Consider the following 24631-nt stretch of genomic DNA (forward strand, 5'->3'; position numbering starts at 1 on the left):
ATACTGACAGATTATACAAGATGACTTTATTTTTTTTTTTCTTCCAAGATTTTATTTAAATTCAAGTTAGTTAACATATAGCATTGGTTTCAGGAGTAGAATTTAGTGATTCATTACTTACATATAACACCCAGTGCTCATCACAACAAGTGCCCTCCTATACAAAGTGATTTTAAAGCTAAAATATTAACTTGCTAGTATCTATTGATAAGAATAAAATTTCTCTTGTGATGTACAGTAATAATGCAAATTTGGTTATGGAAGAGGCATCACTAAAAGGCAGTATAGTGTTTTGTCCCTTTTTCTTTTTAATGTTTATTTTTGAGAGAGAGAGAGAGAGAGAGCACACGAGGAGAAGAGGGGGCTGCAGAGAAAGAGGAGGACAGAGGGTCCAAAGCAAGCTCTGTGCTGACAGGAGAGAGCCTAATGTGGAGCTCAAACTCATGAACCATGATATCATGACCTAAGCCGAAGTCAGACACTTTAATAACTAAGCCAGCCAGGCACCCAAGCAGTATATAGTTTTAGTTTTATAGTATATAGTTTTAGATCACACAGGTTCTAGAGTCAAGAAAGCCTGGATGGAACCCTGGTTCCCCAACTTGCTAAGTAGTTATTAAGCCTCAGTTATTACTTCATCTGTAAAATGGAGCTAATACTTCTGAGTGGTGATGAAGATTAAATGAGATAATATGGCAAGTAGAATAGTGTTCAATAAATGTTAACCATTATTTAGTGACTACCTAATTAATACTTCAGCAAATACTTACTATATAGTGCTACTGAATACCAGGTGTTACATTACTGGTACTCTCTTCGTCTCTTTCTCTCCCTCACACACACACTCACAACATACACACCCACACCCACACACCCACACACTCTCTCATAGCAGCCCTATGAGATTGGAACAGTACATAATCTTCTTGCGTGCCACTTTTCAAAGCGTTTTTAGCTATTTATCTTTTGTATCCTTACAGCCATAGAAAATAGAAAACAAGACTCAAAAAAGTCTGGAGTTGTAATGAACCATAATAAAATTTAAACTATTGTCTACATAGATTGTTACGTTGTTTTAGAATTATATTTGAAACAGATGGTTTAAAAATGCACTGTTTACAATAAATGATGACATCATTGAGCTCTCAGAAGTATCATGAATTACATTCTCCTTTTTCATGCTTTTATACCTAAGGACTACATTATTAAAATAATAATAAACAATAACACCTGCTAAGAAGTTATGGGAAAACATAAAGCATTTATTGCTTTGTCAGATTCTGTGTAGTTTAATAAACCTCTCATTTACCTACTACTATGAGATGATACGTTCTAAAGACATTAACTTTCTATATAATGTATGCCTTTAATAGATATCTTTAGAAATGTAACTTTCCTGTTTTGGGCCAGAGTGAGGGAGACGGTAAAGTGAAATAAAAACAAAACCTGCCATTCTTACATGCCAATATTTACTTTTGATGCCACTTTGGCTATGACTGAGTTAAGGAGAAACTATGTAAAAAAAAAATCAGTGGTAGAACAGGAAGTTACAGTGGAAGATTCTTCAGCACCCATTGCATTTTCCTAGGATACTCACTCTTAGGAAAACTCACTTCAGTGGGTACATTTTACCCTGAGATACTTGTGCCTCAGCACATCCCCAAACGACTGCCTCTGGGTACAGCCCCGTTTTGTTTCCAACAGAGAAGACCTCCTGTCAGAACAACGGTCAGCTGAGATTCCCCATTCCCATACCTCCTGTTCCTCAGATGGAATTATAGGGCTTCGGAATTCAGGAAAACACAAAACTGAACTGTATTCTTACAACAGGGCAGAGTTCGCCGAATCCAACTGAATCAGATGTGTGTTAAACAGAGATGACAGCCATTATGGTTAGGTCAAAAAAAAAATGAGCCCCAAACTCATCCAAGAAAAAGAAATCACTCCCACAAGTTTTCAGATGACTCCAGTGAAGAGCTCCGCACCCAGCCTCAGGGAGACTCGGAGGAGCCTTCCGGCTGCTTTTCTAAAGAAGTTTGGACAGGCTTGGACTCTTTTTCCATGTTGGCTAATATGAGTCTGGAACAGGGCCTTGTACCAGATGAAATATCTTGATCCTGCCAACTGCTTCTTGGCTTTGAGCAGCTGTAGGAGCAGCTGGTTTTACAACACACAGAGTGAGTCCTTGTTCTACATTTTGTGAAAAACTTTAAGTTTGGGTCTTTATACAGCTACCTTCGTGAGCTTTCACTTGATGATTTGTTGCACCCGCTTTTCATGCATCTTGCAAATAACCGAATGATCTATAATAATTTTATGTAGGGGAAGTCTTCCTGCAACCATAAGAGTCAAGTTTTTCCAGTTCTTTGCTTCAGTTGGAAACTAAAGAGTCATGGGACAAGAGATCAATTATGCCTGAATCACTATAATTAAAAGTCAACTGAATTCTAGGAATGGTAGATTGAATACAAGAACTTACTCCTGCTCCCTCCTAAGAGCATGAGAGGACAATAATAACAAAATTTCAGAACTGGAAAGCAGACAAAGCTAAACCTTAAATTAGCAGTAGAGAAAGCCAAGACCAATCTAATTTTCACCACAGAATTCCCAAAAGGCCCTGAGAGCATTACTGGAAATAGGGAACACTGGAAGGGATAAACTAGAATAAAGGGGATCTTCAAGAGATAGTGAGATTTCCCAGACCAGGCCCCTGTTCTGTAAAGCTATGATTGCTCCCCCTCCATCTGGCAGAAGTATATACGTGAAGATACATTCTCTGGAAAGTATAAAATACAGGTGTCTGGGTGAGGGACTCAATACAACTTGTTGGGGAGTGGGTACTGTCATGAAAGCTGGGATTCGGTGAACACATGCAAGTGAGATATTCACCACAAGCCCTACCCCCACCTTGGTTCCCAGAAAGATGGCAGAAATGCTCAGACCCTCCGGCAGGAGACAGGAAGATGCTGGGCAATCTGAAACAGCCAAAGAGTTACTGACACTGGTGGTTCCCCAAGTAAAGGGCTGTAGACAACCCTTTTAAGTGAAGCTATTGCCAACAAGCTCCCACTCACCTGTGCCGGGCTTGAATTAGGCTGGTTTCCCCCATCCCTTATTTTTAAATATAATAGACAAAGAAGGACCACCTAATACCTGAGGAAAGATTCCAAAATGAAAGAATCCAAAGCCAACAAACAAACTAAAAATGAACTTGCAACAGAGATACAATCAGCACAATTCAGACTGTGGGACCTCTATAGGACAAATGGCCCAGTTTCTTCAACAAATATATGGCATAGAATACAAAGGAGAGAGAGAATTGGGGGAACCTATAGATTAAAAGAAATTAGAACACATGTCAACCAATTGCACTATATGGACTTTATCTGAGTACTGATTTGGAAAATCCAATTGGTTTTTTTAAAATGAGATAAACAGGCAATTCAAATATTGTTTGGCTATTTGATGATATTAAGGAACTGTTGATAATTTTTAGGTACAACTATTATGGTTATGTTTTAGTCCATTATATATATGTACACACACACACATATATATGCAATACATATATATATGTAATAAATATACATATGTATACATATGTAATACATACATATGTAATACACATATACATATATATATATAATGAGAAATATACTGAAATATTTATGGATGAAATGATATGAGAGCTGGGATTTGCTTTGAGAGAATCTAGGTGAGGTGGATGATTAAATAGGTGAGGCCAGGAGATGACGGGAACATGGGAATCTCATACTATTCTTTCTACTTTATGTTCAAAATTTTCTGTAAAAGAGGAAAACTGTCATTAGAATCCTTGGAGAATACACTGAAATCATAAAACAAAATAACAGAATATCAAAAAAGAACATTCCAAGAATTTTTTAAAAGCTCCTGTAAATAAAAAAATAATAACAGAAATAATACTCAGTAAAGAGCTGGGAAAAAATTTGAGCACATATTCCAGAAACTAAAGAGAAAAATTATCGAAATGAAAATTTAAGAAAAGAATAAAAATTAGAGGACAAGTCCAGAAAGGTCCAGAATCTGGGGAGTAGTTCCAGAAAGAGTAAAAAGGGGAAAGAGGAGGAAGAAATTCATTAACACAATAGTGTATACGAAAATGTCCCCTGCGGCACCTGGGTGGCTCAGTCAGTTAGGCTTCCGACTTTGGCTCAGGTCATGATCTCACAGTTTTTGAGTACAAGCCCCATGTTGGGCTCTGTGCTGACAGCTCAGAGCCTGGAGGCTGTTTCAGATTCTGTGTCTCCCTCTCTCTCTCTCTCTGCCCCTCCCTCCCTAGCCTCTGTCTCTCTCTCTCAAAAATAGATAAACGTTAAAAACATATTAGAAAATGTCCCCAAACTGAAGACCATGAACTTCCAAAAGAAAAGGATGTACCAACAGCCTGACACAATGGATGAAAACAGGCCCACATCAAGACACATCACTGTAAAGCTGCAGAACATGGGGGACAAAGAGATTCAACAAATTTCCAGAAACAAAATAAAATAAAACAAAAACCCTGGCTATACAAGGACCGGGAATCAGGAGGATATGGGACTTCACACCAGAAGAAACCGGAAAACAATGGAGCAATACGTTCAAAATTCTGAAGGGAACTTACTGCCAATATAGAGTTCTATATCCAGCCAAACTGCCAATCAAAGGTGACGTCAGAATAAAGTCATGTTGCAGACATGGAGGCCTCAAAAAATTATTTCTATTCATCCCTTCTCAGCAACAAAAGGAAGAACATTCAGAAAGAGGAAGAAATGGAACATGGGGAACAAGGGGCGGGATCTAGCAGAGAAGAGAGGTGAAGGGGATTCCCAGAATGGTGACAAAGAGAGATTCCAAACTAGAAGTCTGTTCTCTCTGTCTCGGTTCCCTCATCCATCAAGCAGGGAAGTACTAATAGGACCTATCTCACAAACTTGCAAGGATTCAGCAGAGAACACTTAAGAATAGTACCTGCTACAAAGTAAGAGCTGCAAGAGTTGCTGTTGTTACCACCATCAAAGAATGGACCCTTCACTATGTTAAACATAGAACTACCTGATATACTGCAGTAACTAAAAAAAAAAAAAAAAGTAAATCAATGTAAAACACATTTCTGAGCTGAACATATTTCCAGCTTTGGAATAACTAAAATTAGTCACAGAACCATAGGGTTTCGGAGGTTGGCAGGGTTCTGAGATTTTTCTAGGGCAATTTCCTTGTTTTACAGAATAGGAAACTGAAGCTCAGAGTGGCCAAGTCACTTGCTTAAGACTACACAGCCATTTAGAAGAGGAATTGCGACTAGCAGTCGGGTGTTTCCTGCCACTGCTCTGAAAATCACAAGCGCAGCTGCACAAGCCACCCCGTGGCATCCTCAGAGAGTCAGAATTCCACAGATACCAATAAAAAAATCGCCAGAGAAATATTTTGTCCAACTCTTATCATTTTACCCTAAAACCTGGCACCTGGCTCAAGATATACATAAACAGAAAGGCTACATAGAAAGATCCACCCAGGGCAATAAAGAGAAGAGGCTACAGTTGGATTTACTGAGTTGGATGGACAATGAAGAAGAAATGCATTGAATTCACTGTCCTATACAGAGTTTTAAGTCTAGGAAGGACATCTTTAGTGATTTACACATAAGAGTATTAATCCCTAGAGGCACCTGGGTGGCTCAGTCGGTTGAGCGTCTGACTTCGGCTCAGGTCAAGATCTCGAAGTTCACGAGTTCCACGAGTTTGAGCCCCGCATCGGGCTCTGTGCTGAGAGCTCAGAGCCTGAAGCCTGCTTCGGATTCTGTGTCTCCCTCTCTCTCTGCCCCTCCCCAGCTAGTGCTCTATCTCTCAAAAATAAATAAAAACATTTTTTAAAAAAAATTTATAAAGAGTATTAATCCCTAGTGCTACTGACCAGTATGGCACAGCATGGCTGGACATCACTGATCCCTGAGTAATGGAATGGGTAACAATGTACTTTCACTGCAGTTTTCTAAGTCTTTCTAAAGGTATATCCACAATTTGTAGGATTACTAGCCATTTCGGTCACTGCTTCCAAGCATAGATGATGCTCCTATCTAAACGACCCAGGGATACAGACTACTCAGCAAGGCCAACAAAGACATGAGTGTAGTCTTGTGGGGAAAAGGCTGGAAGAAGAGAATGTCCTCCTTGCCTCATCAGGCAAAACACCCCTGACACTCCTTAGAGGTTTGAGAAGGGAATCAGGCTGGGTGAGAATTTTCCTGGTATAAATTCTATGTCTGTTTTCATCTTGTTCCAACTAAAAATAAGCTCTCTGTACATTTGCAGAAAATCCCATTCAACAGTGTGAGAAAAAGTTATTTAAAAACAAAATTGCCTAATTTCTTTTAACTAACTCTCAGAGAAAAGTACATGCTAATTTCTCATCTGTGCTTCTTGGCTATTTATTACAAACAAATTTACAATCACCTTTGGATATAGTACATGTTCCACTGCAATCCAAACACCGAAGTGGTGAGTGGTTGGATTAAATACCTCTTAATATTTTGACCTTTTAGCTGAGATTTAAAATGACAGGTAAAGAATCCAAAAATACCAAAAAAATGCTATCTTGAAATCTTTTAACCCTTTTTATAAATGCTTATTTTGGTGTTTTTGATTAATGAAAAGATTTTCTCCTTCCACTTTCTTATAAACATTAGGTGCAACTTGGAAAATCATTCCAATAAACAATATAAAAGTATGTACTCACAACTTAGCCAAGTTAGTAAAAACATAAAATGAAATAAAAACTACTTGGAAATATTTCCAGTGTCTTCTGTACATGAACAGGAACATACAGAAAATACAGTTTTAAAATGGAAATTACAGCACTGTCAACACTCACAGAAAAAGTAGAATTCCGGTGTTTGCCAGGGCAAAGGCGAGTCCCAAAATCCCACTGCCCATAATGGCATTGCTTAGGTTAAAAACAGACATGCCTAAGGAGGTTGTTCCTGGAATCTAAACACAGAGACAAACATAAGCAAAACCGTCCCCAAGAAAGTTCATCATGTCAAAATCTTTAAAGCACTATTAGGAACCAGTGCAGAAATAAAATTCAAGAAATACTTGTTTAGTGGTCTGGTTATTTTCCAAAATGGGTTTCAGGAGAAAACACACAGGGTCCATGGAATATCCTGGGGAATATAAATAGCTATACTTTTGGTAGGATGCTACATGCATTAAAAACATCTGTCCCAATTTATGGGATTAAAACAAATAAGCAAACTTTATTATAATGACACTTACATAGTCATCACATTTCTTTTTTTCCAAGTGGCTGTTAGTGAGACTTCTTCTACTTTCGCGATCAGAAATAAATTTGCTGTAAAGACATGCAGAATAATTTAATTTCACAATAATGATCGAAGGTTAACATTATTACTTATCAAAACATCACACAGGGAAAGTTATCAGTCAATTACTTAAGAGTTTACAGCCCCATTCAACCACCTTTCTGTTTTATTTTGCTTTGTCCCTTGCCAGTATTAGTTGTTTACACTCTTGTTTTACCAAGTAAACTATGAGTGTCCCAAGGGCAGATACTTTGCCTCATTTGTTTTTAAATTTTTTTTAATGTTTATTTATTTTTGACACAGAGACAGAGCATGAGCAGGGGAGGGGCAGAGAGAGAGGGAGACACAGAATCCGAAGCAGGCTCCAGGCTCTGAGCTGTCAGCACAGAGCCCAACAAGGGGCTCGAACTCACAGACCACCAGACCATGACCTGAGCCGAAGTCGGACGCTCAACTGACTGAGCCACCCAGGGGCCCCACCTCATTTGTTTTTATACCCCTCACTGTACTTAGTACAAAACACTATTAACAGCAGGTGCTCATCCTGAGATGATATGAAAGACAACCCTAAATCAAAAAGAACTATAATCTCGAATCATTCAGATTCGAATCATTCAATATTAATAAATGACTATACACAATACAAGTTAACTTTTATGTAGATTTTTCTCTAACTGAAAATTAGGTAATGTCAAGGATACTATAAAGCTGGCATTTATTTTTTTAAATGATTATTTATTTTTGAGAGTGGGGGAGGGGCAGAGAGAGAGAGAGAGAGAGGGAGACAGAGGATCCAAAGTGGGCTCCACACTGACAGCAAAGAGCCCGATGTGGGGTTCGAACTCACAAACCGTGAGACCATGAGTCGGATGCTTAACCAACAGCCACCCAGATGCCCTATAAAGCTGGCATTTAAAAGAATACTGGAGCGGCGCCTGGGTTTCAGTTGGTTAAGTGTCTGACTCTTGATTTTGGCTCAGGGCATGATCTCAAGGTTTGTGAGTTCGAGCCTTGTGTTGGGCTCCTAGCTAACAGCCTGCTTGGGATTCTCTCTCTCCCTCTCTCTACTCCTCCCCCACTCGCACACACACACTCTCTCTCAAAATACATAAAAACATTTAAAAAAAAAATAAAAATAGGGGAGCCTGTGGGGCTCAGTCGGTTAAACGTCTGACTTTGGCTCAGGTCATGACCTGGCAGTCCGAGGGTTCAAGCCCCACGTCAGGCTCTGTGCTGATAGCTCAGAGCCTGGAGCCTGCTTCAGATTCTGTGTGTCTCTCTCTCTGCCCCTTCCCTGCTCATGCTCTGTCTCTGTGTCAAAAATAAATAAACATTAAAAAAAAAAAAAAAAAAAAAGAGGGGCGCCTGGGTGGCTCAGTCGGTTAAGCGGCCGACTTCAGCTCAGGTCATGATCTCGCGGTCCGTGAGCTCGAGCCCCGCGTCGGGCTCTGTGCTGACAGTGCAGAGCCTGGAGCCTGCTTCAGATTCTGTGTCTCCCTCTCTCTGACCCTCCCCCGTTCATGTTCTGTCTCTCTCTGTCTGAAAAATAAATAAACGTTAAAAAGTAAATAAATAAATAAATAAATAAAACTTTAAAAAATTAATAAATAAAATTTTAAAAAGTATGTTTTAAAAAATTGAAGCAGGAATTCAGAAAGCTCTAAGAATCATCAAATATATTCAGGGTTAATATAAGAACTTTATGGCCTAAATTTCTAATTAAAAAAGAAAATTCCCCATTAAGAAAACAAATGTTATTGTCAAAGAAAGGGCCATTCATAGGTAAACTGTTGTATGTATTAGTAAAACACCTTAGGGATGCTTTTAGGCTCTTCTTCTGAATATGTCATTGTCCGGCCTCAGCAAGAACTAGTCACAGTGAATTTTTTCACTAATAAACATGAAGCCGCTTGAACTGGACTATTTTCAAGCAGGTATCTTTAAACCGTACACTAGATTTTCATAAGCTGTTTTGAATGATGTGGTATTTCACAATAAAACATTTTTAAACGAAAGACAGATATCATCAATGTTGGTTTACTATAGCTACCTACCTTTTTCACCTTTAATCTAAGAGGTCTGGCTTCTCCCTGGCATTACTTCTCCAAGTTTGCTTCATTTTGCCCTGACAAACTAAAGATAAGCAATATACATACTATAATCTTCCTCTGGGACCATCACCTCATATAAGCAGCACAATCTCTGGCTTATTCCCTTCAGCATCTGCCTGTGTCTACAACCTGTCCAGTTACCGTGAGAGAGCGAAAGGAGGTAGAAGGAAACCTCGGTCTCCTGAAACTCAGGAGAAACTGTGCCACTAAAACCAGAATAGGTTTGACTGTGCAAACCTGAGATTAGATAAGGAATCCAGAGAAGGAAACGCTTCTTCTATTGGGTGGGACTAGCCAGAGGAAACTTAAAGGCAGACGCCTAAGAAATAGTATTGCAGGCTCTTAGCAAGACAACATAATGAAAGTATCTTTGGAGACCAATCTGGCAGCTGGATAGCATTGTTATTAATGATTGGTGTGGCCCTTCTTTTGCCCTTAGCATTTTAAATCTTTACACAGAACTGAGGTTTACGGATCTGGCTGAAGAGGGGCAAGGGAAAGGTGTCTTCCTTTTCACACAGGCAGCCCAAAGAAAGTGGGTGCTGGACTTGCTAGGGTGAAATGGACTCCTATTTGGCGTTGCTATTAAGTAAAAGGCTCTATTTAATCAGGTTAATTTTAATAACTCGATTCTAACCAAATCTTCATCCAGAAGCTCCCTCATTTGCCTTTCTTGTGGAGGGACCTGTTTTCCAAATAGAATTTCCATTATTCTTTTAATGTTTACTTATTTATTTTGAGAGAGAGAGAGAGAGCGCGCGTGCGCAAGTGAGCACACAAGCAGGGGAGGGGCAGAGAGAGAGACAGAGAGAAAGAGAGAGAGAGGGAGAGAGAGAATCCCAAGCAGGCTCCGTGCCATCAGCACAGAACCCATTGCAGGGCTTGAACTCACAAACCATGAGATCATGACCTGAGCTGAAATAGAGTCGGATGTTTAACTGACTGAGCCACCCAGGTGCCCCCAAGAATTTCTATTATTTTTAAGTCAAAAGAAAAACCCCAACATTTTCAAAGAAACCAAACCAAACACTGATAAAACGCCTGTGACAGCAGATCTAAGTTCCTAGCCTGGCGGCACTCAGAGCTGGTGGCAGAGGACTGGTGGGCAGGGGATGGGCCACAGACACCTTGACACCAGGGGCATTCAGTAGGGTCAAACATTGTGCAACGTAAAAGGATAAAGAATAAAGTCCCTGCATGATTGCTGGATCTTTCCTACGGAACTTCTACAGGGGGAGTATGATAAAGTGACATACAGTAGCAAGTAACCATTAAAAAGCACATCAGAAAACATGTGTATCAAGTGTCTCCCTGATTCTGCCTCTTCCAGTCTACTTTCTGCGGAGGTTAGGCTTAATAGGTTTTCCCAAAAATCTTCACTGGCTCCCCCACTGAAAAAGCTTCAAGTATGAATTCCCTGTACTGATTAATTTAATTTTGTCTCAATGTCCCAATCTTAGCTCCCCCTGCTTCTCAAAATGATCTTCCCAAGAGGGGTGAGGCCTGAGACAAGACCAGTGCATTTTGAGAACAGAGACTGAAAACTCTGAAAAACAAGTACAGTTGACCCTTGAACAACACAGGGGTTAAGAATGCTGACCTCCTGTGCAGTTGGAAATCTGTGGGGAAACAGGTTTTGCTTACATAAATGGGTTAGAAGTTTAGGACAGAAAGCCACCACCATGGGGCGAAAGCACCCAAGGTTAGCTAGCAAGATATTATAATGGGATCACGAGTAACTTGTGATATCACTTGCAGTAAATTACTTTCCATCTGATGCCAATATACTATTGTGCTTTGATCACAAACTCCACTTGCCCCCCAGACCCTTTGCTTCTTACACACATAAGTTAATGATAACTGTCTGACTGTTTTCTCCATGCTCAAGTGTGTAATATCTGGTTTTCTTCATGCTCACCATGTGGGTAATATCCTGTGAGCTCAATAAATACGGAGACAAAACACCTGTTTGGGGCTCTTGTCTCCTCCCTGACATTAGCCTCTCTTGTATTCAATTCTGCATCTGCTCTCTTTCTGGACAAGAGGGCACTCCAGACTCATAGTCTGCAACAGAAATCCACGTATCACTTTTGACTCCCCCAACACTTAACTAGTAATAGCCTACTGGAAGACTTACCGATAACACAAACAATGGATTACACATACTTTGTATGTTACATGTATTATATACTGTATTCTTACACTGAAGTGAGCTAGAGAAAAGAAAACTGTATTAAGAAAATTATTTCCAGGGGTGTCTGGGTGGCTCAGTCAGTTAAGCGTCCGACTCGTGGCTTTGGCTCAGGTCATGATCTCACAGTTTGTGAGTTTGAGCCCTCCATCAGGCTCTGCACTGACAGTGTGGAGCCTGCTTGGGATTCTCTCTCTGTCCCTCTCTCTCTGCCCCTCCCCTGCTCTCTCTCTCTTTCTCTCAAAAACAAATAAAAACTTCTAAAAAATTTAAAAAAAAATTATTGCCAGTACTGTACTGTATTTGCTAAAAAAATTGGACCCGTGCAGTTCAAACCTGTGTTGTTCGAGGGTCAACTACAGTCGGAATCCACTCTCTCTTCAGGAGACCCTGCTCTCAGCCAGTGCAGTTCTGCCTGTTCAAAATACATTTTTTTTCTTTTTTTAAGATTTTAAAAAGTGTATTTATTTATTTATTTAGAGAGACAAAGAGAGAGAGACTGCAGGAGGGGCAGAGAGAGAGAGAGAGGCAGAGACAGAATCCCAAACAGGCTCTGCACTGATAGCACAGAGACTGACGCAGGGCTCAAACTCAAGAACCTTGATATCATGACCTGAGCTGAAATCAAGAGCTGGACACTTAACTGACTGAGCCACCCAGGCACCCCTGTCCTCCCAGTTCAAAGCCCTCATCTTCCATGAGTCTTCTTATACTCTGGTCTGAATGGAGTTTTCTGACTCTGACCTATTTACTATTTTTCTGTGGCACAGACTGAGCCATGAGGTCACTTTGCATCCCGAGCGGTTATGTGGTGTCCTCACTCCCTCTCCTTCCAAATGTACCTGCCCATGCAGTAGCAACTCAGAAGACCCTCCACAAACCAAATATGCATCTTCTTTTTAGGAATTATGGAGTAGCTTAGGCTGCAGGGAAATCTAGCTCAGTAAGAATGAAGTACTGAAAGAACGCCTCTTTATTCTCTTTGTGTTGTTCCAAAATGTTCTCCTCTTTATATCTCTTTATATCTTTGTATTTCTGTAAACTATTTTCTAAAAACAAATGAAGCCAACCTTTTTTGTAATGGAAAAGTCTATTCAAAATAACTAGGTCATGCAGCTTATCACAAGTTTCTGTTATCTCACCATTTAAAAAATGCAATTGCGTGTTAAAAAGCACTGACCTCTGGCAAAGAAACTGAAATAAAATTTCTATTTACTGACTTAAAAATGGGCTATGGGCAAGGGTGCCTTTGACATGTGGTCTCAGATGATAAAGGTATTATTAAAAAAAGAGTTTCCACAGGGTCGGTCTGTACCCACAAAGCAGAATTCAACCAACTCTTAGGTAGCCAATTGTTCTGCAAACAAAACAAAACAAAACAAAAACCTACAGTGTCTGTCGTGGTGACCTTCAATAGACAAAGCCTTAAAGAGGATGTAGGCGTTATACTGAGGTAGTGTGAAAGGAGGAGAGAAACATAGAACAGTTATTTAAAACCAAAAATAAATCAGCAACAACAACAATCCAGTTAAGGATGGGTTGTACAACAAGAAGAAAATCTTCCTATTGTAATCTCCACCAATCAGGTTCTTACTAGATTATAGTGTTTCATTTGAAGATTCGTCACACAAAAGGGATGAGTGGTTGAACTTAAATGACCTTTGTGAGTTCCTTCCCTGAAATGTTAACAATCTATTAAAAAGGAAAAGGAAAAAAGAACAAGAGCAAAGAAGCAGGTAACAAAGAGACTGGAAAACATGAAAGAATGAAAGACACAGGAAGGCATTTCAAGAGAAGACTGATACAGATGGTCAACGACACATGAAAAGATGATCAACATCACTCATCATCAGGGAAATGCAAATCAAAACCACAACCAGATATCACTCCACACTTGTCAGAATGGCTTAAATTAAAAAACACAAGAAACAGTAAGAGTTGGTGAAGATGTGAAAACAAAGGAACCCTTTTGTACTGTTGGTGGGAATGCAAGCTGGTGCAGCCACTGTGGGAAACAGTACAGAAGTTCCTCAAAAAGTTAAAGATAGAAATACCATATGATCCAGTAATTCCACTACCAGGTATTTACCCCAAGATTATGAAAACACTAATTTGAAAAGATATATGCGCCCCTATGTTTATTGCAGCATTATTTATAGTAGCCAAATTATGGAAGCCACCCCAGTATCCATTCACAGATGAATGGATAAAGAAAATGTGGTATATATCTACAATGGAATATTTCTCAGCCACAAAAAAGAATGAAATCTTGCCATTCACAACAACATGAATGGACCTAGAGGGTATTATGCTAAGTACAATGTCAGTCACTGAAAGACAAATACCATGATTTCACTCATATGTGGAATTTAAGTAACAAAACAAATGAATAAAGAAAAAAAGAGACAAAAAAACAGACTCTTAACTATAAAGAACAAACTGATGGTTACCAGAGGGCAGGTGGGTGGGGGGATAGGGGAAATAGGGGACTGGGATCAAAGAGTGCACTTACTGTGATGAACACTGAGTAATGTACAAAATGTATACAATTGTTGAATCACTATATTGCACGCCTGAAACTAATATTACACTGTATGTTAACTATACTGGAATTAAAAAATAAATTAATGAAAAATTAAAAATAAATAAAGAGAAGACTGAGAAGTAAACAAAGCCTTACTTGATGGGTAAACTCTACTGAAAAGAGAAAAAAAGGAGGGGAAGGAGACTTTAACTGGAACAGGATCCATTAAAGAAAGGAAAGAATTTTCTGACATGAAAACTGAATTCAAGAAGTTATAGAATCTCCTTCCCTAAGGTTTAGACAAGATAATTAAATTTTCAAGGGTCCTTCCAAGCGATACATATTTAGTACATAAATTCTGAAAGATACAGAGGGACCAAAACAAAGGCTAGTACAGGGCATAGTGACAAGAGTTGTCCCAGATTCTTTTAAGAAAAATCTTAGTAAGACACTCAAATTTTGTTAGATGCTTCTAGGGTCGTAACAACACTAACTCTACATCGAGATGAGAACAGCAGTAGATAGATATTAAAATACATGAATATGTGCATGGACACAGAATAATCTACTAATATTTCGACAACTTTAACATTTCAACAGCTTTAAGGTAACAATAACCGGCCACCATGCAAAACCTTAAGCAATGCTGTTATTCCTTGGGGTGGAGAAGACAGACGTGCTTACCAAAGAAAGAGGGTTGCACTGTTATTGATACATACTTTTCTCATACTAAAAGGCTTACTATTGCTGGACACTGCCAAGTACTTTACATGGGTTTTCTCATCTGTTTTCACAATAATTACACGGGCTAGTACTATTATTAGCTCCATTTTAGAGAAATTAAGTAACTTGACTGAAGTCACATTGCTAACAACTAAAACTGTTGAGCCAGGATTTGAATATGAGCTGGCTGAATGCAGAGCCTGAATTTTAACCTACAAACAGTATAACAGTATTGCATTTAATATTCCCCAACGATCCCATGAGGTAAGGTATTATTATCATCCCTGTCCCACAGGGATGGCACTAAGGTTCGAAGCATCAGACCACACAACATCTATTGATGGAGCCAGGATTCAATACAAGTCTAAATCCAAACCATGCACTAACTGTTCTGTGTGTGTGTGTGTGTGTGTGTGTGTGTGTGTGTGTGTCTTTGTCTGTCTCTCTCTCATTTAACAGATATTTTGTAACATCCACCCTGTACCATGCACTATTATCATACCATATCATACCATTACAAGGTGTAAGAAATAGAAAGATGATTAAGATGACTCTTTCTCTTAAGCTTACACCTAGAAAGTTTGAGCTTGCTACTACTAAAGTGTAATCCATGGATCAACAATACAGGCATCACCTGGGAGCTAGCTGGAAATTAGAATGTCAGGACCCATCCCAGACTTCCTGAACCAGAATCTGCATTTTAACAAGGTTTCCAGGTGTTTCATACGCACGTTAAAATATCACCACTACTGGTCTAGTGGACATTTTGAAAGGATTTGCTGTTTCAGGTATAGATTTCTATGACTACAACCCAAAAATTAGGGCATGAAAGAAAACAAATGAACTGGAATAAGGGCAGGTGTCCTAATACCAAAATGGCTCTACTCTATTTTTAACTAAACTTAAAAAGACTAGTCTTTTTTTTTTTTTAAGTTTATTTTTTTTATTTTTTGAGAGAGACAAAGACAGTACTAGCTGGGGATGCGCAGAGAGAGGGAGGAGACAGAGAATCCCAAGCAGGCTCTTCAATGCCAATGCAGGGCCTGATGCAGGGCTTGAACTCATGAAACCATGAGATCATGACCTGTGCCAAAACCAAGAGTCAGATGCTTAACCAACTGAGCCACCAGGTGCCCCAAAAAAAGATGATTCTCATAGTATCCTCGTGGGGAGTTTCTGGGCAAAGTTACCAGTTACATGCCAGGTAAGGAGAGACCAACATTTGTTTTCAACATTCTCTCTAGCTTCCTAAAAAGAGGCAGTGTGACCTAAAAACTCACTCCTTTGGGAGTTGGCTCTCTTAGATTCATATAATTGAGCCTACTTTCCTCTCACCAATGTGAAAAAGCCACAAGAAGTGTGAAAGGTATTTAGGTACAGCTTTTGCAGGAATCATGATGGGTGTCTTTTTTGTTTTTTTGTTTTTAATTTGCCTTTTTTTTTTTTTTTGGCTTCTCGTTGTCATATCCTGTTTTTAATTTGAATTGTCCTAGAGCCAGGAATGAAGCAAGATTCATGAACTGTGTCAGTGAAAGAGAGGATATTAAAGAAAGAAATGCCTCACACTGTATTTGCAGCAGCGGAACCAAATTCCACAAAGCAAGCGGTCAGCACCAGCCAGCTCTCCCGCTGTAGCTGCTTACTGCCTGAGTCACAGCCTGTGAGGAAGTGAGCTCACCCAGGCAAGGTGCCCAAGCCACAGGCGAGAATGGATATTTCCAGTCACTGCAAGCTGTAACCTCCTCAAAAACTTAGTATTTTCAGTTTAGTAAGTACAACATTTAAAGATCTGGCTCAGATTCTAAACTGAATATTATCAATGACTCACTTGAAGGTCCTCCAGGTTTGCACTGCTTTGGGAATGAAGCTTCATTATCAAACCAAAGTGTCCTAGTTGTGAAATGGTTAGAATCCCATGCACCATTAAGTGGAGGTCAGCAGTGACTGCGGGACGCTCCAGGTATACAGAGCTTAAAATAGCACTGGTAGAGTTAAATAAAACCAGTAAAGACGATCTTTTTCACTAATGCCCCAGCATTATAGTCAGAGGCAGCAGGAGAGGAGCAGAACGACAGGGATTTCTCACAGTCCTGCGTGTGCCCTTGGACAAGTTACTTTATTTCTCGATGCCTGAGTTTCCTTATTTGTAAAACGCATTTTTAAACCATCCTTATTTGCAAAAGAATGCATTGCATGAGGTTATAAGGAAAAATGGCAATATATGTAAAAACACCTGGCGCTCAAGAAATGGTAATTATTATTGATAATGACTCAGAAGAGGTGCAAGAAGCAAATTTGCATCCAACAATAAGAAACATCATAACACAGTGAACTTGGATAATAACGAGGAAGTGTCTGGGTTGCAGACTTAACCTCTAAGAACATTTAAGGAAGGGAAAAGGGAGACGAGGCAGGGTTGGAATTTCTGAGTTTGTAAATGATGGCAGCTGAGTCCTTTGCTGGACTTCCAACTGTACGCCGTATCAGAACACAGAGCAGATTTCCAGAAACACTTTCCACAAAGATGCCTGGTGAGCTGACATGTTTTCCTTTTCCTCAATCCCAATTTCCTTCTGACCACCCCCCAAATGTATAGATCGGTGGTGATCCCAATTTCCTTCTGACCACCCACCCCCCAAATGTGTAGATCGGTGGTGTTCTAATAAGGGGTCGTGTCTACTCTGCTCTCTTCCCCTGGTCTTTTAGGAGGGCTGCATTCTTCAAGCAAACCACAACACTGAGTCCCAAGCTGGAGAGCGTCCTGCTAAGGGATCTACATATGCTGGCTATAAAATCAGTATGTCAGAGAATGCCTCAGATCACTTTTTTAAAAAAGACACTGGTCCTGGGACACCTGGGTGGTTCAGTTGGTTAAGCGTCTGCACTCAGCTCAGGTCATGATCTCACAGTTCATGGGTTAGAGCCCTATGTCAGGCCCTGTGCTGACAGATTCTCTCTTCTTTCTCTGCCTCTATACTGCTTGCACTCTCTCTCTCTCAAAATAAATAAATAAACAAACCAAAAAGAAAAAAGACACTGGTCCTACCCTTCTAACTTAAGAAACATAGGACCCGAGAGCTGCAAGGACATGCTGAGGTCACAACTGGGGCCGAGAACTCTGAGGGCAGACTCTTCCCATCTGCCTCCCTACTTTCTCTCACTCGTGCTCTGTTTTCTTTCTGTTTCATGTACTAATTCTCTACTACATTTTCTCAGAGAGCCACTGGGGCTAACCCATTGTTATTATTATTTAAAAGCTGTGTCATAAATGATGCTTGCAATAATGTGTTTGCAGTTTTAAAATGGGAACATTGGCAAATAAGACGTGGACCATTGTTGATTAGTATGTGGGTGAGGGCAGACGAGAGTGTTACACACTCAGATACGGGATGCGGCAGTAGTCTGTCTAATTCACAAGCACAGAGCTTTGAAAAGTTAGAGCTGGTTGGGGTCCAGTGTATTGATATTTTTTTATTAGACTCAATTGAAAGGATGAATAAATTACTTTCCTATTTGTTTCATCTGCTATTGCATACTATGCCCAACAGATGTCACATAAGAAATTCAGATTAGATTTTCAAATGGAGCATAACTTTAGTAATGAATAATTCAAGGGAAAAACTGAAAACCAGAATAATATTTTAGAGACATTTCTTTCATTGGATAGAAAGTGTTAGTGGAAAAATACTCACCTATTTATCTGACCATTTTCTACTTCAGTGAAGTCATTGGAATCGTTGCTAATGTTATCATCTTCGGGCACGGTCATGTTTTGCAACTCTGTTAATTCGAGTCCACTTTTGAAATGCATCATGTTTAGAAAGTATCTGTGGTCAAAAAATTAGTCCAAATTCTGCTCTGAGTGTATTACAAAGGGATAGCAGCAAAAATAGAAGCTTGACACCCCTAAAATACAACACAAGAAAACATTATTAAACATATGAATACCGCCACTGATTAAAGATAAACTATTACAAGCAAAAAAAAAAAAAAGTTTACCGATAATTTAACACATTTTGCTATCTAATGCATTAAAGCAATCTTTGTACATCTAGTTATAGAGGCTTATCTCTAAATTTTATGCCTGTCATAAATCTCTCTCCATCTCAACTACAGAGTGAATCATGTCCTGTAATCTTTGTGTTCACGTTTATAGGAACACCATGTCAGCTGCAGGCAATACCGATGCCCTTTTATGAAACAGTGTGTTTAAAATGAAAGCGACTCAGTTATTTTAGTGCATCTGATCACAGGGCACACACATCGTGGGTGCAGACGACAAAGACACAAAAGCACCTCTGATTTAGCAATCCCAGTTTAATAACAATGCAAATCCTCAATAAATGGCATCATGAGGGATCAACTACCCAACCTGGAGGTCAAGCAGCAAAGGACAAATCTGTGTTTTGAAATTTAGCAAACACTTTATCCATCAACTGCGAGAGATTAAATCAATCTCTTCAATGAAATCACTCCATGTCAGGGAATTAGGGAATTAAAAACTCATACTCTGGGGATTTAGGTTAATCCACCTAAAACTATATTTCCTCTCCAGAAACGAAAGACTTGCAGAGTTCATATTCTCCCCCACATGGATGAGCAGAACTTACATTTCAATGGTGTAGAAGAAGGAAAAGAGTTTCAGACACACAACATCACAAATTAAGAAGCAGATGGCAGAGTGCCTGGGTGGCTCAGTCGGTTATGCAGCCGACTCTTGATTTCAGCTCAGGTCATGATCTCGTGGTCCACAGAGTCAAGCCCTGTGTTGGGCTCTACGCTTAGGATTCTCTCTCTCCCTCTCTCTCTGCCCCTCCCTTGTTCACTCTCTCTCTCAAAATAAATAAATAAACGTTAAAAAAATTAAAAAAAGAAACGCAACCTAAAAAGCCAGGTCTATGCACATAGAGGAGCCTCAGCAGGATCATCCCAGTGAGGGGACAGAGACCATGGAATGAAGCAGAATGCCAATAAGTTTGTTCTTTTTACCTCCAATGGTAAACCCTTTTGGATGACATTTTGTCTGATCCTGAATCCTGTAAGATGACGGTAGCCTAGTTAAGAGTCAAAACTCTAGGGGCTCCTAGGTGGCTCAGTTGGTTCAGCATCTGGCTCTTGATTTTGGCTCAGGTCATGATCTTGCGGTTTGTGGGTTTGAGCCCTGCATCCGGCTCTGCGTTGACAATGTGGAGCCTGCTTGGGATTCTCTGTCTCTCCCTCTCTCTCTGCCCCTCCCCACTCACACACATACTCTCTCTCAAAATAAGTAAATAAACTTAAAAAAAATAAAGGGTCAAAACTCTAATGTGCCCAGCTAAGCATCCTAGTATATCCCAAGAAGCATTTTGCGAATTGATAAAATTTTCAGGACCCATAGAAAGTACCTTAGAATGATACCTTTTTTAGAAATTTTCTTCTTCTCTTTCCCACAACCAGGCCACACAGTATTCCCGTTTGTTCATGCAGACTCACATCTAGAATGAAACTTTCCTGGCTCCAGAATCCTTTACAACTTCCAGCAGGGAGATTCCCCCAGTGCTGGGGACCTTCTGTTCCCCTTTGCACCTGTCCTCTTGAGCCTAGACCCCCAAAAGGATGGGGAGAACCTTAGACACCAGGCATGGATGGGGATCCATGGGGCCAGGGTAAATGGACCCCGGAGTGGGGGCCTGGAGCTTCCTCCCACACCCCCAGAGAGAGGGGGACATCTTTGTCCTCTGCTTGTGAAGACACTCTCACTGCCCACTAGCAGTGAGACTGGGGAAGGTAGGCTTCAAAAAAAAAAAAAAAAAAAAAGGAAGAAAACATTTCCTAATGCCTCATGTTTTGAGAGCCTCACCTGCCTGCAGGGCAGGGCCTCTCCTGGAAAACAGGAAGCCAGGACAGGGAGAGTTGAATGCCATGTCTCCTGGGCTAAGGCAAACCTGGCAGCTCAGGGCTGATTCTTCTAGCCAGCTAGCAACAGGGCCTCTCTGTTTTCTGTGCCTTCACACAGCAGCAATGTTTACAACTGCCTTTACTTCATAAAAGCTGAAGTGCGTTAACATGTGCTCTTACTTGCTGACCGCCTTAACGAAAGCTGCACGGATGGGCTAGACTGGGCACTTCCCAGGAGTCTTGCCACACTAGCTGTCTCCTGTACAACTTCCTCAGAGTCTGAAGTGACATGAAGTGATACCGATTCAGATACTGAAGTGACACTACAGGGCTGGTAGAAAGTTGATTCACTGGATGGCGTTTCCAATTTGGGTTGAGTCCTTTTCTCTCTCCAAATTGGTAGAAAATAGGACACTGGACAAAAATTTTCTGGGGACAGGAAAGATGGACTGATAATAGATCTAAAGTCTCCTGTTTGAATTTCAACTTTCATATCAATATATATATGTGTGTGTGTGTGTGCATGTGTGTATACAAATAATTTAATAAATGGGCATAAAAGCAAAAGAATAAAAAGACTAGAGGAAGTCCTGGCCACGAAAATATGTATTAGGCAAATCCCAGTACAAAGTTAATCACACAGAATTAATTTCCCCCCCACCCTTTGGCTTAAAGAGAAAATATTTTTTCACAGTTCTGGAGACCAGAAGTCCAAGATTAAGGTGTCAGCAAGTTTGGTTTCTCCTGAGGCCTTTGTCCATGGCTTCTGGCCAGCTGCCTTCTCTCTGTGTCCTCACGTGGTCTTCCCACTGTCTGTGTGTTGTCTGTGTCTTAATCTCCTTTCTTTCTTTTTTTTTTTAGAATAAATTTTTATTGTTATGAAATAACCTATCTGAAATCTAACTTGTTCTTGAAAATGAAAACTGGAAAATGGGGTAAATTAACAAAGTTAGTGACACCTCTCACCAAGGCTGAGGTCACATTTAGAAATTACTCTCTATTCAGTTTATTTATTGAGGCTAGATGATTAAGGAATTTAAAAGGTTGAAAAAGGTCAAATTCAGGGATCTGAGGCAGCTTTGTAGAAAAGTCACATTTGGACTGCCTCTTGAAAAAGAATTTTTTTTTTACTGATTCTAAAACTAATACATACTCACTGTATAATCTTTAGAACAGAACTTGCAAAAGAAATCCCACCTGCGGGGGAGCCTGAGTGACTCAGTGGGTTGAGCATCCAACTCTTGATTTCGGCTCAGGTCATGATCTCACAGGCTTGTGAGTTCAAGCCCCTCTGTGCTGATCTCTCTCTGCCCCTCCTCTGCTCTCTATATCCCTCTCTGCCCCTCGCCTTGCCCTCTAACTCTCTCTCAAAATAAATAAAAATAAACTTAAAATAACATTAAAAAAAAAAAAGAAATCCCACCATCCAAAATTGGGCCACTGTTAGATACTGGTGTGTTTCCTCTCTTCTTTTCTTCTTTTTTATTCCCCTTTCCTTCTTTTTCTTTTTCCCTCTCTAGCTCCCTCTCCTCCTCTTTCTCTTTTATTAACATTGGGATTTTAGACTCTTTTTAACCTACTTTTCTTCATGTAGCATTACCTTATAGGCATTTTGGAGAATAGAAATGTTTTTTTAAAAACATTACTTCCTTATTAACCAATAATATAAACCTTTATAGAAAAATTAGAAAATACATGTTTGTAACACAAGTAAAAAGAAAAAAGTCACCTCGTATCTCAGCAAACAGAGATGATCACTGTACATATACAGGAGTATGACCTTCCAGGACTTTTCTATGCACATAGATACAGTGCCTGGCATACAGCAGGCACTCAATAAATACCTGTGAAATGAAAAGAATGAATACAAATAAAAAATAGGTATACATTTACAAACATGGAAATTGTACCAGAGTTTTTAAAACGTATTTTTTCACTTAACAAGATATGATCTCCTATCCTGAGTTATGTCGAGAAAGTGAACACGGGCCTACACCATTACTGCAAATGCTTGCTTATCTGCTTGACTGTGCGATAAACTGACATCCAACCTTTACTGCTGGACAGTCACACTGCTTGACAGACAAGTGACTGACTAGAGATGGGGCCTGAGCTGAGACATCTCAGTAAAGGAGAACATGGTCAATGGCACAGAGGCAGGAAGTGCAAGTTGAGCTCAAGAAGCAAAAAATTACAGTTTCACTGAAATACAGAGCTGATTATCAGATCACATACAATTAATTAAGAGACCTAATAGGATCATTGTGTGAAGATCATGATGTTAGCCCAACCATAATTACTATCTCTCAACTTTTATAATAGCTTATAAATTAAAATGTACTCAGCACAGAACATCTTTTATCCTTTACCACAATCTTGTGAGGTACTCTTAAGCAAGCATGATCTTGGTATGCTTATTAGTACATTTTACTAATAGTACCAACATAAAATACATAAACTTATTCTCTATTCTTCATAGTGTTATATATCAAAGGAGAAGATCTACAGAAAAACTTGTCTGGCCTTACATTGCTTTGACCCTGTTTAAGCAAGCAAGGCCATCCCATATAAAGTGACAGTATACTATAAAATATCTGCATGATAGAGACCAAACTATATGGCAGAATAAAGAAAAAATCCAGAAAGATTTCAGAGATATACAGACATACCGATGTACAGAAGGAAGGAAGGAAGGAAGGAAGGAAGGAAGGAAGGAAGGAAAGAAGGAAGGAAGGAAGGAAGGAAGGAAGGAAGGAAGGAAAGAAGGGAGGGAAGAAGGAAGGAAGGAAGGAAGGAAGGAAGGAAGGAAGGAAGGGAGAGAGGGAGGGAGGGAGGAAGGGAGGAAGGAAGGGAGGGAGGGAGGGAGGAAGGGAGGAAAGGGAGAGTGAGAGAGTGGGAGGGAAGGAAGGCAGCAAGAAAGAGAGGAGAGAGGAAGGAAGGAAGGGAGGAAGGAAGGAAGGGAGGAAAGGAGGGAGGGATGGAGAGAAGGAAGAAGGAAGGGAGGGAGGGAGGGACGGAGAGAAGGAAGAAGGAAGGAAAGAAGGAAGGAAGGAAGGAAGGAAGGAAGGAAGGAAGAAGGGAGATGGGAAGGTGGGGAGGAAGGGAAGGAGGGAAGGAGACAGGTATGAAGGGAGGGACGGAAGGAGAGAGGGAGGGAGGGCGAGAGGGAGGGAGGGAGGGAAGAAGGAAGGAAGGAAGGAAGGAAGGAAGGAAGGAAGGAAGGAAGGAAGGAAAATAAATGGTTGCCTGGAGAAATTGCTAAGGTTTTACAAAGAGTTAGAACTTGAACAATGTCTAAAAACAGGTGGATTTAGACCAGGGGGTTGGGAAGGCATTGCTTGTACTGGGAACAACACAGGCCAAATGTACACAGAACAGCCCTGAGTGACCATTTACATGAACCTACCTAGAATAAAGGGAGCAAGGTACATGTTCTTAAGTAGTAGAAGTTTTACAGGTTTGGTAAAAGCCAACTGAAAGAAAACCAAACCAAAGAATATACTATAACTTAAACAATGTCCAAAATCACTTTTAGGGATAAATACAATTTCAATTGCTCATGTACTTTGTGGTGGATCCTGCTCAATATTTGCTCCTACTTCTTTCTAGTCTAGTTCTGTAGATGATGGAAAGTTGATGGCATCCATTCTGCTGGTACAATTCTAACAGGTGCAGCAGAGAGTTCTGGAGCCAACAGTGTGGCTATGGATTCCTGATCATTGGATGTGGCTCAAGCAATGTGTTCCTGGAGCACGCAGTTGAGACAATAAGAAACTGGCTTCATGGTTTCCTGCCTTCGTGACAGAGGCACAAGTAGCAGTTCCCTTAGCAGACTGTTTTTAAGTGGTGGTATTCTGGTAATT

The 24631-nt window shown here is 40.1% G+C and overlaps 1 protein-coding gene across 3 annotated transcripts in view; it reads right to left on the reverse strand.

Moving 5' to 3' along the window:
• The window catches only part of SLC38A1 (solute carrier family 38 member 1), a 67278-nt gene that overhangs the window by 31961 nt on the left and 10686 nt on the right, over nt 1–24631 (reverse strand). For 2 of the 3 annotated variants that reach the window (XM_060657865.3, XM_060657864.3), the window contains exons 2-5: nt 22498–22612; nt 18584–18797; nt 7296–7371; nt 6892–7007 (exon numbers count right to left, since the gene is read on the reverse strand). In XM_060657865.3, the coding sequence (XP_060513848.1) occupies nt 6892–7007; nt 7296–7371; nt 18584–18705 (314 nt within the window). In that variant the 5' untranslated portion in view covers nt 18706–18797; nt 22498–22612. The remainder of the gene's footprint in view (nt 1–6891; nt 7008–7295; nt 7372–18583; nt 18798–22497; nt 22613–24631) is intronic. The other variant, XM_060657866.3, reaches the window with a different exon arrangement.

This window comes from Panthera onca, chromosome B4 (genome assembly GCF_046562875.1).
Source record: "Panthera onca isolate mPanOnc1 chromosome B4, mPanOnc1 haplotype 2, whole genome shotgun sequence".
Classification (NCBI taxonomy): domain Eukaryota; kingdom Metazoa; phylum Chordata; class Mammalia; order Carnivora; family Felidae; genus Panthera; species Panthera onca.